Source organism: Stegostoma tigrinum, chromosome 9, assembly GCF_030684315.1.
Source record: "Stegostoma tigrinum isolate sSteTig4 chromosome 9, sSteTig4.hap1, whole genome shotgun sequence".
In the NCBI taxonomy this organism is placed as follows: domain Eukaryota; kingdom Metazoa; phylum Chordata; class Chondrichthyes; order Orectolobiformes; family Stegostomatidae; genus Stegostoma; species Stegostoma tigrinum.
This window is the reverse complement of record NC_081362.1, coordinates 55,216,947-55,234,059: the sequence shown is the minus strand read 5'-3', so window position 1 is coordinate 55,234,059 and position 17,113 is coordinate 55,216,947. Positions and strand designations below refer to the sequence as shown.

Sequence of the window (17,113 nt, the reverse complement as noted above, 5' to 3'; positions counted from 1 at the left end):
ATTTCACCAGGAGTACAGTGAAAGGTCTATTACATGTGTAAACTGGATTGCAACTACCTTTCCCAAGAAGTTACATATTATAGCCACAGCAGTTTGGAGGAAATTTCTGACTAGTATTTATAGCCCTAAACCCAGCAATACCAATTTAAAAATATTGGTATTTTGACGATTACATGCAAACAAACACATTTATGAGTGTTTTATTTATTCTGAGAATTGATTAATTGAAATAAATAGCACTATACCTTTTTAGCTTGCTCTATCACTGCATCGATATCCTAAAATAAAAGTAACAAGATTAGTAATGTTATCCAAATCTAAATGATGACTATATCAAAATGAATTTATCAAAGATAATTGTGCAAATTAAAAATATGATTGGGCATTAATGAAACAGTTTTTAAATATGAGGTACGTTGTATATTTTCTGGTATTGAATACAATTCTAAAGACTGGGAATCATTCCAGATATTCTAACACAACTGTGGAATGAAAACTCCAATCAGTAACAGCAGTATGTACCACCACAGGGCGCTATCCAAAATAGAACACTGTTGCTTAGCTTGTCGTATCCTGCATGCATCCTTTCAAATTTATCACACCAGACAATTTGCATTAGAGAGTTCAAAATCACACCTCTGAGGTGTCATGGTCAGGTCCATAACATAGCTCAGGCAACCCTTCTGCCAGCGTCCAGCCTGCATTTGACCTGTCTGCAAGGTCTCCACACTCCAATTTGGCCTAGATGTACCCATATTGTAGATACGTAGTTCCATATTAGATGAAGACCCCGCCAATTACAATTTTCTACAGTTAAAACTAAATCACATGGATCTCGAACCGGATATGGACCAAGCTAGGAAACGGTAGAAGATTTCTTTCCATGGACATTAGTAAAGCAGATGGGTTTTAAAAATTTGTGTATGTTGGAGATTTATACAAAAACATAAATTGCTGGAAAAACTCGATAGGTCTCTACGCATCTGTGAGGAGAAAGCAGAGCTGATGTTGAGTCCAGTCGCTGGATTTGAAATGTTAAATCTGCTTTCTCTCCACAAACGCCGCCAGACCTACTGAGTTTCTCTAGCAGTTTCTGCTTTGGTTTTTAAAACAATCTGGTAGATTCATAGTCATTATTACTGATTGCATCTTTTTTTTCCAGATGTAACTAGTAATCTGAATTTAAGTTCTCCAGCTGCCAGGACAGGATTTGAAATTAGATCATTTGTGAAGGCCTCTGGATTACTTGTCCGGTAATAATAACTGTGTTTCCTGGGCAGAGAAAGTCAACAACATTTAAAACGCGATTCCAGACTGAAGAGCTTTGAAGAATTTCTTGAAATAATAGACCTGTTTGCCCGAAGAACACTTATTACAGAAAAGAAAACACATTTTTAAACAAGATAGTCAGTAAATAAAATGAACCAGAAATAATCTTTCATTCGTGACGAGGGAATTAGGCAAGATGTTACAGATTCAGAGCCGTGTTGACAAATTTATGACAATGTCAAAACATAATGTTTTACACAGAGGGTGATCAACAGCCAGAATATGTTTCTAGGTGGGTTGGAACACCAAGTTTCTTTTGAGAAAACTGCAGATGCTACAATATGTAGAAGGTATGTTTAAAAGTCTGAAACAGTGTGATCAAAGGCCCGAAAAGGCTTGTAGCATTCAAATACAACTTTATGTATTTAGACTGCCACCTAGTGTTCTTCTCATTTATAAATGGGACCATGAACATAAGGATATTTTCCCTTGTACACCATTGTGCAAAATATTTTGCTTGGGCATATGCATTATACATTAATAATATCTGATGAAGATAATTTACTATAGGTCCGTGGATGGATAATTTGCTTGTAAGTTAAGGATACTTTAATAAATAAATTATTGTTTATATTTACACAGTGTGCATCAGCCAAATGATTCTTTAAATCTAGTTGGAAATGTTTATTCAGATTTTACATATTGGTTGGCTGGCTTTCACCTAAATATTTTCCACTCCATAGACTGATGAAAATAACTAAGCTTGAGTATCATCTGACATCAAAAAGTACAATACATTAAAAGGGAATAGAACTAGAATATTAAATTCACATTTTTAAAACTATCGTATTCTGAACAATACAAGACATAACGGTCACTCATATTTCAGTGAAAACCATGCAAGAAATTGCTGTATTGTATTTCGTATACTAAAAAGATCTCTCAAACATAAAAAGTTTATGAACGTACAGCCCCTCAAACCAATTCCACAATTCCATTAGGTTATAACTGATCTGCACATCAACTCCATCCACCTTGTTTCGGTCCACATGTTTGCTCATATCATCAAAAAAACTTCTTTCAACCTTAATCATGAATACTTGACTCATCAAATGTGCTTTATTCTGCGTAGTTGTTTCTTCACTACTTTTGGAGGTTGTTTGTGAAGTTACCAAAAGGGCTTATCTTAATTCTTGCAGACTCCAGGATAAAGCAAAGGAGAAAGTATCCATATAACAATCATAACACTATCTGAGAACACTGTTTGTTACCCCAGAAGATAAGTACTCAAGCTTGTAATGCTTTGTATCAATTTTGTATTTTTTTTTGCATTCATCAGAATAAATGGCAGCATTCTTTTCATTAATTTTCTCTACAAATTATCATCTCTTTCCTCACAGGTGTTTACTTTTCCTGGAGTATGGCTCCATGGACTCCCATCTTCCCCTAGTATTCAGATGGTTACTATTCATACATGCTCTTTGGCTTTGTCTAATGGCAAGTCAACTTCACAGGTACTGGAAATGAAACACAGAATGGTTGGGAAACACAGTGCTCCAAAAAGTGTGCTAGAGTCAGGAATTTTATGCAGCTGGGAATTTGGTGTAGAAGAGGAAGTAGGTGCCGTTCTTCATCCTCTTATCTATACCTCCAGCAGCTGTGTTTTTCTTTGATCTTTGAACTAAAAGACTATAACTTGGCACTACTTCCAAGCTAATCGAATAACTAATTAAACAATCAAATAAATGGGAATTGCGCCAGAGACAATTCTGTTGCCTGTACACAGAGGTCTAGTTCTGCATTGACATATGGCAGGAAAAGCAAGGGGCTCCATTACTTCGCCTGAGGAACTCCCCTAACAAATCTTCCTCAAGCCCAAAACGTATCCAGTAACTCTCAGTTTTCTATCATTCAGCCAATTTCATTCTTTCATTCCACGTGTGTGTCAGAGACAACTGACAGATTATTTAATAGAATGGGACATTTGAGGGCACAGGCATTTCCTTTCTTGTCCTGGACTCAAGCACCTAAAACTGGATCTGTTCAAACTACTTTTGGCAATCTTGTATCAAATAGAGGGCTGCTTCAAATAAATGACCGGTTTGGCAGTGTGGATTTATATCGACTAGGTTAAGAACAAAACAAGCTGTAAAAATTCAGATTGGGCAGCATCTGTGGAGACAAACAGAGTTAATGTTTGAAATTTTAATGGAAAGGCATCAACCTAAATGATATCTCTTTGTCTCCAAAGGTGATATTAAATTTCTGAGATTTTACACCTTTGTTTTTCTATTTTCGATTTCTAAGATCAGCAATTTGGTCGAGATTAATCGAAATCTTTACGTATAAAATCCATACAAACAGCAGGAACGTTTGGTGCCATGAGTCCAGACTGTATTTAAAAACCAATGTGAAAGAGTTTCTGTGAGAAGCAATTCACAACTTGGAAGGCAAGATAAGCTTTAGGTGTGCAGGTCATGAGATAGAAGAGATAACAGAAGGACAAAAGAGCTTTTTTAAAAATCTCTATGAAGTCAAAGGAAAAGGAAAAATTGCAACACTCAGGAATTGAAGTTAATATTTGTATAAATATACATCAGCTACAGAAACAAAATTAGGGATGCTTCAAATAGAAATACACAATTAAGCAACTGCAACTGGGCCAGGAATGAATGTTTGACCATAAGGCGTAGGAGCAGAAGTAGGCCTTTCAGCTCATTTGTGTCTGCTCTTGTCATGCAAAGAGATCATGGTTGATAATCCTCAATTTTACTTTCCTGCCTTTTCTCCAGAATCCTTAATGCTTATACTGATTAAAAATATTTCTAACTCAGCCTTGAATAACGACGCAGCCTCTACAATCCTCTCCGATAAAGAATTCCACATATTCGCTACCCTTAGAGAAGAAATTCCTTCTCACCTCTGCCTTAAAAAGGCAACCTGACTCTATAACCTCTTATTCTGAGATTATGCCCTCCGGTCTTAGACTTTCCCACAAGGGAAGCAATCTTTCCACATCTAACCTGTCAAGTACCCTAAGAATGTGGCATGCTTAAATCTAAATAAATATGCTTGAATGTAAAATCTTTGATTGGGATAGAGAAGAAATAAAGAAAACACAAATAGCAGCATTAAATAAAAAAGCTTTACAACAAGGAAGCATGAGGTTATATACAGAAAACTGGGCTCAAGAATTTGCTACTTGGAAAATAATACTAAGCATCAAAGGGTAATTAAGGATGAGATTTGCAGACAAACTACATTAACAGTAGTTATAATCGCAGGTACTATCCAAACATCAGTTTGAATAAAGAACATGGTTGTGCTGTTTTTGTTTGCAATGCATTAATGATTGCTTTCTTGGTTGAAAAGCTTTGCAGCTGTAAATTGTGACAGAGGAAACCATATTGGATCTGTACTGAGTACTAGGGAAAATAGAAAATCTAAAATTCTAAAATAGGACATTTGTGTAGAAGTGGATGCCATATAAATAGATCCAATATAAGAACAGGCAAGGGAAAATGAAGTACAGGCAAAAATAGCAAGACCTGCAGATGCTGGAGTCAGAGTCAATACAATGTGGAGCTGGAGGACCACAGCAGGTCAGACAGCAGAGGAGCAGGAAATGAGGGGACCTGATGAAGGGACCCGACCCAAAGCGTCAACTTTCCTGCTCCTCTGATACTGTCTGATCTGTTGTGTTCATCCAGCTCCACACTGTATTGACGTGACAGAGACAAGAGTATTAAACTGAAGAAAACCGAAGTATGATAAAATGAGACTTTGTGCAGATTAAATAGGAGAAATTATCAAATAAAATGATGAACACCAGAGAGTACTTAAACAAGAAATGGAAGGATATTGACTTTCTATGAACAAATTACCGGTAAAAGAATAATAAAGTTACATCCAGACAATTAATAGACTAAGCAGGTTTGTAAGAAAAATTGGGAAAATGGTCAAGATGTCAAATTAATACTTTGCGTCAATTTTCAGAGCAGGTGGCTTTTGGGACTGTAGAACCAGCAAAGGCAGGTTTAGAATAGTTAGTGCATGTTATTACTCAAATTGACGGTATTAAAAAAGTTACTTGAACCCGGTGTATTTAAATCACTGGGATTCCTTATTTTTATTTCACACAACCAAGAACAGAGTAAGTGAAGAAACAGCAGAGACTGACTGAAAATATTCAGAACACTACAGAACAGGAACAGGCCCTCCAGCCCACTAAGCCTGTGTTGATGTCAAGTCCTTATCTACACTTGCCACTTATTGCCCACGTGCAGTTTCTATCCTTCTGTACATCTTCAACATTGCTAACATGCCAGCTTCCACGACCTCCACTGGCAGTGTGTTCCAGACACCCAGCACCCTCTGTGTAAAATATTTTCCTTGCACTTCTCCCCTAAACTTTTCCTCTCACCTTGAAAATGTGCCCTTTTGTCATTGACCTTTCCACCCTGAGAAAAAGCCTGTCTCTGAAAAAGCAACCTATGCCATAAAACTGAATACAAGTCAATAGCATTTTCTATTTTATTTCAGTAAATCTTATATCAGTTACTGGTAAACTACAAGGGCCTGAAATACAGAAGGAAATCATAAGTTTTGTAAAACATGATTCAATGAAAATTAGACTTCCAAAGGGTAGATTTTGTTTGACTACTGTTATAAAAATTTGTTTGAAGACATAACAGGAGAAATGGAAAAGAAAATGCAATGGATCAAATCAATGTGGATTTTCAAAGTATTTGCAAGATATTAGGATCTAAGATGCCACCTGCAGGCCAAATGCAGCCTTCAGCCTATTTTGATAGAAATTACAAAGTAGGACTAGAAGTAGACCATTCTGGCATGGTCTGCCAATCAGGATGATGATAACCGATCATCCTCCTCAGTTTCCTGTTCCCACTTTGATCTCTTTATCCCTGAAAACAATACCTAACTTCTTGAAAACATGCAATGATTTGGCTTCAACCATCATCGGTGGCAGAGAATTCCACACATTCACCAATCTTCAGGAGAAAAAATTTCTTCTCGTCTCAGTCCTAAATGCACTGTATTCTTAAGACTATGCCCATGATCTGACCCAAGTGGCTACTGTCAGTTCTGAGCACAGCACTTTGTTCAGCAACACTAGGGTTTGGTTTGTGTAAGTTATTAGGTGTGGAGGACTGGAAATAAAAACTACTCTTGTTTGGTGGATTTTAACTGATTAATGAATAGTCCTCACCAAATATTTAGGCCTGTTAACCAAATTCTCCCATTCCATCTTGTGCAAACTGGTGAAATATCACAGAAAAATCAGGCTCAAGAATGGCTACTTGGAAAATGTTACACAGCAAACAGTAATCGAAGATGACATCTGTGGACAAACTACTTTAATAATAGTAAAAATTACTGTAAGTAATGTCCAATTACCAGTTTAAATAAGGAACATGATTGTGACGTCTTTTTCGCAAATGCATTAATTAGCCATCTTGCCTTCTCAAAAACCTTGTCCAGGAGAGTCAACTTCTGATCCTTTAATCCTATTTCTGCTAATCAGCTCGGGACCAAATTTGCCTCCCTGGTCGCTACCTCAGCAAATGTTAATGATTCTCAGGTGTTGTCTTTGCTCCTTTAACATTGCGATCACGACACTTCTCTCACCCCCAACAAAATATTTTGACTCTACTGTCCTTGCAACCATTATCTCATCTCCAGCCTCCCTTTCCTCTCCTAAGTGTTTTAATGCATTGCTGCTTCCCAACTCTATTCCCACATTTCTTAGAACTTCATATTTGAATTCCTCCTTTGGATTACACCTTTGCCACAGTATTGACATAGCTCATTGCAAACTTACACCTAACATCCTACATCTGATAAAAGCATGCCTTCCTACATTGTTCTCCTCAACTTGTCTCCAACTTTGCATTGACTACACCATCCATCTTTAATGCACCTCCTGTGTTGTGCAGTTGTATGAGACTGCTTTCTCCTAGTTCCATTTGTAACTACGTCTTACCAGAGCATCACATACAACTGTACTAGTACCAATGCTCAGCCAAGAATTTGACCTTCATTGATACAACTTTTCATCTACACCCTGTCCTTTTTGGCATCATTTAAAAACAAAGTATTAGTTTTCATGTGTGCTGACAACGCACATCTCTATTCACCATTGTCTTTCTTGACTTTCCAACTATTGCTAAATGCTTATTCAACACCTAGGACAGGATGATTAGCAATCTCCTCCAATTGAAAACTGAACCATTATTTTCTGATCTTGCTTCAAACTTCATTTCCTAGTTACCAACTTCATCCTATCTTTGACTGAAATGAAGCCAAACTGTTTTCAATCACGGTCCTGAAATTAGATTCTGGCTTCATATTTAAGATCTCCTATCTGTAACATCATCCAATTTCACCTTGCTTTAGCTCAATTTTTACAGGCACATTTACTCATGCCCACATAACTGTTAGTCTTTACAATTACGACGTACTCCTGGTTGATCTTCAATGTTCCTTAAATGAGAGGTCATTCTAATTTCTTTTGCTCATGTCCTAACTCACACCAAGTCTTATTCACCTATTATCCTTACACTGTTTCTGTTGAGCAACATTTTAATTTTAAAATTCTCATCATTGTTTTCAAATATATCTATGGCCTTACCATTCATTATTTTTTGTCTCCTTCAGCTCTGCAAGTTGGTTAAATATCTGCACTCCTCTAAATATAGAGTCATAGCGTTATACAGCATGGAAACAGACCCTCTGGCCCTTTGGTCCAACTCGTCAACGCTGGCCAGATATCCTAAACTGATCTTGTCCCATTTGCCAGCAATTGGCCCATATTCCGCTAAACCCTTCCTATTTACGTACCTGTCAAGATACCCTTTAAATGTTGAAATTGTACTTGCCTCCACCACTTCCTCTGGCAGCTCATTCCATTCATGCACCACCATCTATGTGAAAAAGTTGTCCCTTGGGTCCCTCTAAATCTTCTCCCTCTCATCATGAACCCATGCCCTCTAGTTTTGGACTCCCCTGCCCTGGGAAAAAGACCTTGACTATTCACCCCATGATGCCCCTGCCTCTAAAAAGGTCACCCTCAGCCTCCAGATGTATGTGGAGCTTCCTCCTCCAATGGGTTATTTAATTGTCTTCCACCATTCTCTAGATTTGGCAGAACTGCAGACTTCATATTTGAACCATTGTCACTTGTCTATCACTTGCTTCTTATGCTGTCTGGCACACTAGTAGCCCTATTTGGTAGCTTCATCAGGTTGACAGCTCATTTTTAGGTATGCCTGGTGTTGCTCCTAGCATGCTCTCCTGCACTCTCCATTGAACCACATTTGATCTCTGGCTTGGTGGTAATGGTTGACAGGCCATCAAGTTGCAGATTGTGCTAGTGTATGATTCTGCTGCTGTTGATGGTCCACAGCACCTCATGGATACCAAGTTTTGAGCTGCTAGATCTATTCAAAGTCTGTTCCATTTAGCATGGTGATAGTGCCAGGCAACACTTCAATGTGAAGGTGGGGCTTCAGCTCCACAAGTCTGTGCGGTCGTCAGTCTTACCAACATAGTCATGGATAGATGCATCTGCAGCAAGCAGACTGGTGAAGATGAGTGAAATATGTTCTTGCCTCTTCTTGTTCCTTCACCACTGGTGTTCTTTAGGATTCTTAATTCCATATTTTTTCTTAAATTGAATTGAAATTCCACAATCCATGGTGGGATTCAAGCCCGAGTGTCTACAATATTAGCTGAGTTTCTGGATTAATAGTTTAGCAGTAGTATCACGAGGTTATTGCTTCTCCATGAGTAATGAATGAAGCCGTGGCTGTCACTGATGCAGTGATTAATGTTGAAGATGCAATAGATCAGAAGCAGAGAAATGAGATATCTCACAAGATTGTTGGTAGATGAGACAACAGAGAGGCCATGAAGGGATTTGAACACTAGGACAATTTTATGATTGAGCTTTTGCAGAACAAGGGGGCAATGGAAGCAGATGTCATAAAGGAACTTACAGAGTTTTGCTGAAACATGCCATCAACAGAGATTGGGTGAATGTAAAATTGGTAGAATTCATGATCCCTGAAACACATCCCTCAATTTCATCAGTCCTACAGTACACAGAGAATGATATTGCTAAATGAAAAATGGAAGAATTAGTTATTTATTCTATAGCTAGGGAGCTCCCCTCCTCTTTTTTCCTCTTGGGGTTTTGTGCATCCATATTACAGACAAGTCAAACACCTTACAAGTCAAAATGAGGTGTTGGTCAGAACATTATTTTGGTGATGGCAGTTGAGGCTTAAAATCATTTTCCAGAACTCCATGGAGAACGACAAAAATTAAAAAGGAAAATATTGCAGCTTCTGGAACTCTTGAAAGAAACCATGAAATTGCTTGTTGTCCAGGCATGGAGTTCAAGTTCCTGGTCTGTGATTTCTCATATGAACTCCTGGTATCAGACCTGCGGAATATTTTCAGCATGTTCTGTTCCAAATTACTCAGAAGATGATCGATTTAAATTTGCTCTTCACAAACTCTGGATATCACAAAGCACTCTACAACAAAGTACTTTATGAAGTGTAGTCAATTATTGTGCATTTGTGACATTGATCGAAGATGAAGTAGTGGAGTGGAAAAATGCCCCTGAAACTCTTCCAGTGATGATAGTGAGTCGTTTACATGGTGAGTGTGTGTGTGTTTGTTCACTGATTTAAAAGGTCTGGACTTCACACCTGAGGATTGAACTTCTTGTGATGAGCTCAGGATTACCAGCAAAACAGCACCCTCTCCCATCCTCCTCCTCCTCTCCCTCAACCCACTGCCATCCTTCCTATTCTCCATCTCCATCTTCTTCCTGTCTCAAATCCATCTCCCTCTTTTCTCCCTCCATCCTCCTGCACATCTCCATCCATCCCTCCTTCCACTCTCAGTCTCTATTTTCATCCTTTTCCTCCCTCATTTCTGTCTTTTCTAAGTCGGTTCCTCCTCTGTCTCCATTCCTCTCTCCCTCAGTCCCTGTCTCCCTCCTCCTCTCTCCCCCTCAGGTTCCTCCTCTTTCCATCTTTTGATCACCTCCAATTTTAAGTACTTTCATCTAAATGGATGCCCTTCAACTGCTTAGGCCCCTGTGTGTCTGAAGTATAACATTGCTGAAATGTTTGAAATAGACTGTTAACATATGCATAATAAGGGCCCACAGCAGTCATGTGACAGTGATTAGATAATCTATTTTATGACAATGCGTGAGAAACAAATATTTTTGTCAGGAAGCTGAAAATAACTCTTTCTCTCTGAATCTGCCTTGAGAATTTGGCATCCACTTGGCAGAGCATATGAGGCCTCACTTTAACATCACACCCAAAACAAAAACACATCCAACAGTCCAACCATACCTCAGTACTGCACTGGGAAGTCAACCTAGATTTTTGTGCTAAACCTCTGGATTGAGACTTTAACCCACCAATATTTTACTCAGAGGTATCACACACAAACACACACCCGATGTACGCGGGCATATATATTGATTTAAGAACTGAGGCAACAGGACCAAAATTTGCCTACACCAAATTTATGGAATGACAAAGATTGTGCTATGAGAAGCACATTGTTAGAAGACAAACACATCAAGGAAGGTGAATAAAGCTGTGGCAGTTTGCACTCTACATGAGGAACTGTAAGATCACCCACTTGGGACCTGAGAAATACAGATCAGAGTATTTTCTAAATGCTAAGAAGTTTAGAACCGTGTGAGAGTAGGGAGATTTAGGAACCTAAATGCAGGACTCACTGAAAAATCAACAGGTACAGAGATACAGCTGCTGTTACACAAGGGTGGAAGTTATTTTATAGTTATGTAAAGTTTTGCTTAAAACCTAATTCGAGTAGGTAATTAATTCTTAGTACTGCACCTCAAAGGATATATTGGTTTTAATGGGGTACAGCATAGATTCACCAGAACGCCACCAGGATTAAAGTGTTAAATTGTGAGGACAAGATACACGTACTCTGCTTGTGTTCTCTTTGTTGTGAATATTGAGGAATAATCTAATTAATGTATCGAAGATGGCTGAAGAAATTATGGAGATAAATTATTTCCTTAGGTGGCAAACTCGGAACAAAAGCAGTTAGGAGAAATAACGTTTTCTCTCAGCGACTAAATAGTGTTTGGAGTGCTGCCTTAAAGCGTGGTAGAGGCAAGGTCAACTGAGGCAACCGAGAGAGCATTACTCGATTACTTGGGTAAAAAAAAAGGTGCAAGGATATGGGAGAAAAGCGAGAGATTTGTACTCAGTAATGATGCTCATTTGAAGAGTTAACAAGCACGACGGATCGAATGTCCACATTCTACGTATCAAGTCTTCTCTAGTTAAAGGGAACGTGATATTAAAAATTGAGCCAGAGCTAGTAGTCGTACGAGGAAGCATTTCTCCGCATAAACGAGAATAGAGAAAACATTGTCTGTACTGACAGTGAAAGGGCTCAGTGCCCTAGGTTTAGCTCTTACTGTGAGGAACTCCGGTGCTGCAAGGTGACAGTGACAATCGATGAACCCACTCATCTTACCCGGAGTACAAAAACTAACGCACTTCCGTTTCTGTCGTAGCTTTTAATGCGTAGCAAGTTGCGCACTTTATTTTACTAATGCTAGTGGCTTATATTCTGATGAGCTATTGAGAAAGCCATTGGATTTAATTTTCGCAAAAGTAACAGTTTGACTTGCATTGTACGTTCTGGACATGATTTGAGACTGATTGAACAATGAATCAGTTGGCTGGCTGGAACTGTTGTTAAGGTTGTGTTTCTGATCGGAACTTTCTGGTGATGTTTCAGACGGGGATACTAGCCTATAACGGAAAGAGGCGGGAAAGTGAACTCGCGAGCGGAAGTTTGAGGATTTGAACCGACCGAATAGCCGGGTCAGAGGATGGAGGCTCCGGTTGGCCGCGTGCGCTGCTCGTCGAAGCGCGCGGTGTTGGCTGCGCTCGAGCGCGCGGTGGAGCCACTACGGAAGCGGCTGAAAAACATCCCGCAGGAGGCCCAGCAGGTGAGTTGACCGGTGAAGGGGCAGGGGCGTGGGTGAGTGGACCGAGGCGGGGTGGGCGGTGAGGGGAGCAGGTGAATGGCGTTGAGGGGAGTGGGCGGGTTCGGGGAATCGGGTGGGGCGGGGACAGGTACCGGGGAGTAGGTTGAGCGGGGTCGGGTCGGGGGAGTAGGTGGGGTTGGGGGTGGGATGCGGGGGAGTAGGTGGGGTTGGGGGTGGGATGCTGGGGAGCGGGTGGGGAGGGGGCGGGATGCTGGGGAGCGGGTGGGGAGGGGGCGGGATGCTGGGGAGCGGGTGGGGAGGGGGCGGGATGCTGGGGAGCGGGTGGGGTAGGGTGGAGGCAGTGCAGCAGGTGGGAATGGGGGCGGTGAAGTGCAGGGGAGCGGGTGGGGAGGAGGTAGGATTCAGGGGAGCGGGTGGGGTGGGTTTATCGCAGTAATAGCTTCTCCGCGTAGGTTGCTGTTTAATTCGCACTTCAATAAGGACAGGAGTCTCAGACCCAACTTTATCTAAAAAAGCACTGATCCTGTTTATTGAATTTAATTAACTTGGAACACTTCTGTTTTCAGATCTTTGAGACTGCTGTTCAGGAGAACATACTTATCAATGGCCTGTTATGGCAAGAAGTCTCAGAGGAAGATGAACTCAGACATGGTATGGAACCCAATAAATTCTGTCCAATTTTCTTTGCAATCTCCAGGTGCTAATCATATTTGGTGCAAAATGATGTATTAAGGCAGTTGTGCTTTCAGCAAAATCAAAACTTTCTGAAGTTGCCTGATTTCATTTCTCCTGTACAAATTCACCTTTGCTTTTGTCTAAACAAATCTTGGAAAAATGATTGTAGAGATAAATGATCTTCTGAAATTACTCTTATGAACCCAGTTATGATAAATAAGAAAGACCTGGGAGTTGAACAACCTTTATAAATAAGTATAGTTTATTGAAAAATATCATTGTCATTCTTTGTTTGAGTATTCATCTAGATTAAGACTTTATCTATAAATGATCAGGCATGTTTTGTGTTTTGGTTGACATTGTCAAGTCAGCAATCTGCAGACAAATATTTATTAATTGAGGTCAATCCTAAACTTTTATGATATTAAATTGTGAAAATTCATAGCATCCATTCTGTGCCAATGTCAGTAGCGTCCATCATGCCCCACTGGCCAGGCACCATTCTCCTCATGTTATGTAGCCTCCACCTGGTAAGTTGCTATCTGCTACAGTTGATCTTAGCTTGTCCTTGGAACTTGAGAGTGCCTGCTCAACAAGTGGATGCAGTCCACTGCATCAGACAAACAAACACAACAAATGAAAAGAAAGAAATGTCAGCTCCTTGCTTAGTTAGCTGGAAGGTCAGGTCCATGTATTTGGAATTGAGTCAGTAAGGTGTGTGCGGCAGCCATGATTGACATGGAATTAGACTGGATGTAAACATATTTTCTGTGCAAGATACCAGGCTTTCCAAGAGCAGGTCACTGGACAAAATGTTATGCTATTCTGGCAGGGAAGAGTTCAGTGGAAATGCATAAGCAAAATCTGGACACTGTTGGGAGGAACTTGTTACTTTTTAGTGGTTACACCTGAACAAATATGGTGGGCAGTACAAAAGGCTGGACTGCTTCCAGATTTGCTGTCTCAGATATATGGCACTTGGCAGGATAAGATCACCAATACAGTAGTATTTATAGTGTGCTAATTTGATCAGCATACTGACATTGCTAAACCAATTACATCTGTACTGCCCTGGCCATTATTTGCCAGGAAAAATGATATTTGATAATAGCCTGGGAGACTGTAAATGGGCTTCAGAAGCTTTGAGTGGAAGACTACTGTGATCTCATTCAAAGTTCTGAATGAGCTTGATAGGTTAGACACTGAGGGGGTTTCTTCTGTAGGGAATCTAGAACGTCTGCAGAGTCTCAGGTTAAACAGTTGAACTTTTAGGACTCTGGTTAATTAGGATTTCTTAACTAAGGGTTGTGAAATTTTGGAAATCTCACCCTCCAGAGGTTTGTGGCTGCTTCTTCATTGAATATGTTTAAAACTCAAAGACCTTTTCCTGGAAATCAAGGAATATGGGTCATAGATGTCGGAACGTGGAGTTAAACCTGGTGAATTAGCCATGGCCATGTAGAACACTACAACTGGCTCGGAACAATCAAGTCTTCTTGCTTCTATTTTGTTCCAATGTTCAACTTCACTTTTTTTTTTGAACTAAGGAAACGTAAACATGACTATGAATAGGTATGATGTACCTGAATTTTCAGAAGGCCTTCAGTAAGCTTATGTAGCTTGGTTGTTTTATTTGATGTTAAGCCTAGGTGGTTGTTCTTGCCAAGCTGCCCACAGTCCTTCCATTTCAGCTTCTAAAACAGTTAACCTTTTCTTTGTCAATGGTGCAGTCCAAACATAATTTTCGGAGCAGGGGTCTAGTGGTGCAACGGTAGTATCTCACTGGGTTCAGGTCCCACCTGCCCTGTGCATATAATAATATCTCTGAACCAGTTGATTGGAAATTATCTAATTTTGTGGGCAGATTTACCTAATATATTTTTTCTTTCAGTTGTCATTGTCCCAGAAATAAAGAACTCACACTGTTGGTTCATCAAATCCTTGTGAATGATTGCTATATTTTCATCTAAGAGAAGAACATAATCTACTGGCAGCATGTGGTTCTTGAATATTTTTGGTTTTTTTTTCTAAGTTTGCAATTTATAGTGTGCTGGCAGCATGGTTTTGAAAATTTGACCACAAAATATACATGACTTAGCCCTTCACATCCAGTAGAAGGAAACAAGGGCTAAAGTGAAACAACCATCAAGGTTGTGTTGAAAATTCTGCACCTTATTATATACACTATAATTGGCTGTATGTCCCAATGATTGGTATCAAATAGCATATCTTTGGCTGTTCACAAGCAGTATTAACTACGCTGAAGCATCTATGCTTGCGAAATATTTGGACTAATCGCTTCACTTACCACCCAATCGGGGCACTTTTGTCATATGATTTTAAATCATTCCTATTTTTGATGTTTGTATTCTCGTGATTCTGCCCATGAGTGTAAGAACAGCTTGGCTTTTCTTTGCAGCAATGTTAGTTGTTAATATACTTACAGAATGGATGAAAGAATGGCAAATGATCTGTTGCATAAATGTGCAGTGGTGCATTTTTTTTTGATAGGGCAAATAATGTCCAAACAAGAAGGAAAAAAAACAATGGAGTATTCATTTTTAACTAGTTGAAAGTAGTATTGCAAGTTGAGGTAATTAAATATCAAATGCAGATCTGGAGTTTCTTTTTGAGGAAGAATACGCTGAAAAATAAAGTTCTTAAACTCGTATAGAACCTTAGTTAGATCACACTTCAATCACCATAATAACAAAATGGTAGCACAGAAATGATTATAATATCAGACCTGAGCCAGAATACCTGGGTTTAAGTCCCATTTGCCCTGGAAGCATATTTCATTTGGAGGTTGAAGACAGACCAAGTGCAACGAGACACCATATAGAAATCATTGGACAAAGGGGAGGTCTAATGTAATCAATGCCACCCTTGCCCTGATGGCCACCTTCGTGCCTGGTTGCGTCAAGTAGTTTGTGTACCATTGGTACATACTCACCAAGTGTCACTACTTGTTGAGGTTCTACCTGTTCCCCGTGTTATCAAGGATAGGTCTGGCAGCGAAACGCTGCAAGTAGTTGGACTGTCCTGTATCACCGGTCCCTCGTGGAGAAAAATGTGTGAAGGAAAACACCTCTTTGACCACAAGTCCAACTGGCAGTGGTTAGCACATAGTGTCTTTGAGACCCTTCGTTGGGCTCGGGGAGCGATGTTGAAAGGAGAAGATTGATGTTTGTTCAGTGGTTTCCTGAGCAGACTAGCAAAGTCATTTGGCAGAAAGCCTCATGCCTGGACTGTGTTCCACCGCACACTGCCCTCAAAGTGGCTGTGGAGAGATGAGACTGTCACGCATCTCTTTCTGGAGTGTGCCTATGCACAGGTAATCTAGAGAGAGAAATGCAGTGGTTTTTGGTAAGGTTCTTCCTGAGCAGTTCTGTGACGCAGGATTCTGTGTTGTACAGCGTGTTCAGGGCAACAGACTATTGATACAAATGTCAACTGCTTCTGGAGGACCATTAAACATGGTGAAAGACACTCCATTGGTCTGCTGGAAACTTGTTGGTTTTTTTTTAAGAAAAGACTTGACCCCGATTGAGTGTTGCAGACTGGCACATTCCAAGCTCCAGGACTGCATGTTTGAGGGATGTACTAAAGCCTGAGGCAGCTGCTGCCAAGGCACATTGGGGAAAGACACTTTCTGAGGTCTCTCTACTGAAGTTAAATGGGGGCCTGTTCAGTTATCAAAACTTCCTGGCACCTCCAAATATACGGAAATATAATCTTGGTCATGTAAGAGATTTGCGGTGTGGCGCTGGAAGACTGCAGGTTGGTTAATGTGGATTTGCTTTTTTTTAAAAAGGTGGTAGGGAAAATCCAAGGAACAATAGACTGGTGGGCTTGACATCACTTGTGGGCAAGTTATTGGAGGGGATTCTGAGGGGCAGGATTTACATGTATTTGGACTGATTAGGGATAGTCAACATGGCATTGTGTGTGGGAAATCATGTCTAACTAACTTTTTTTTTGAAGAAGTGACACAGGTTGGTGGATTTTGTCTACGTAGACTTCAGAAAAGTGTTTGACAAGATTAGCTCACATGGATTACAGGGAGAAACTAACCATTTAGAGATAAAATTAGCTGAAAGGTAGGAGATAGAGAGTGGT

At 40.0% G+C, this 17,113-nt stretch overlaps 2 protein-coding genes across 9 annotated transcripts in view; one reads left to right on the top strand and one right to left on the bottom strand.

Moving 5' to 3' along the window:
• The window catches only part of LOC125454648 (putative deoxyribonuclease TATDN3), a 51,949-nt gene extending 40,112 nt beyond the window's left edge, over positions 1 to 11,837 (bottom strand). For both annotated transcript variants that reach the window (XM_048535635.2, XM_048535638.2), the window contains exons 1-2: positions 11,780 to 11,837; positions 246 to 278 (exon numbers count right to left, since the gene is read on the bottom strand). In XM_048535635.2, coding sequence (XP_048391592.1) covers positions 246 to 278; positions 11,780 to 11,833 — 87 coding nt within the window. In that variant the 5' untranslated portion in view covers positions 11,834 to 11,837. The remainder of the gene's footprint in view (positions 1 to 245; positions 279 to 11,779) is intronic.
• Positions 1 to 17,113, top strand: part of nsl1 (NSL1 component of MIS12 kinetochore complex) — a 156,688-nt gene that overhangs the window by 122,249 nt on the left and 17,326 nt on the right. For 3 of the 7 annotated variants that reach the window (XM_048535641.2, XM_048535639.2, XM_048535640.2), the window contains 3 exons: positions 2,469 to 2,783; positions 12,106 to 12,319; positions 12,886 to 12,970. In XM_048535641.2, coding sequence (XP_048391598.1) covers positions 12,200 to 12,319; positions 12,886 to 12,970 — 205 coding nt within the window. In that variant the 5' untranslated portion in view covers positions 2,469 to 2,783; positions 12,106 to 12,199. Of the gene's footprint in view, positions 1 to 1,603; positions 1,620 to 2,468; positions 2,784 to 10,544; positions 11,999 to 12,105; positions 12,320 to 12,885; positions 12,971 to 17,113 lie in introns of those variants that run through there. The other 4 variants (XM_048535644.2, XM_048535642.2, XM_048535643.2 and 1 more) reach the window with 3 other exon arrangements.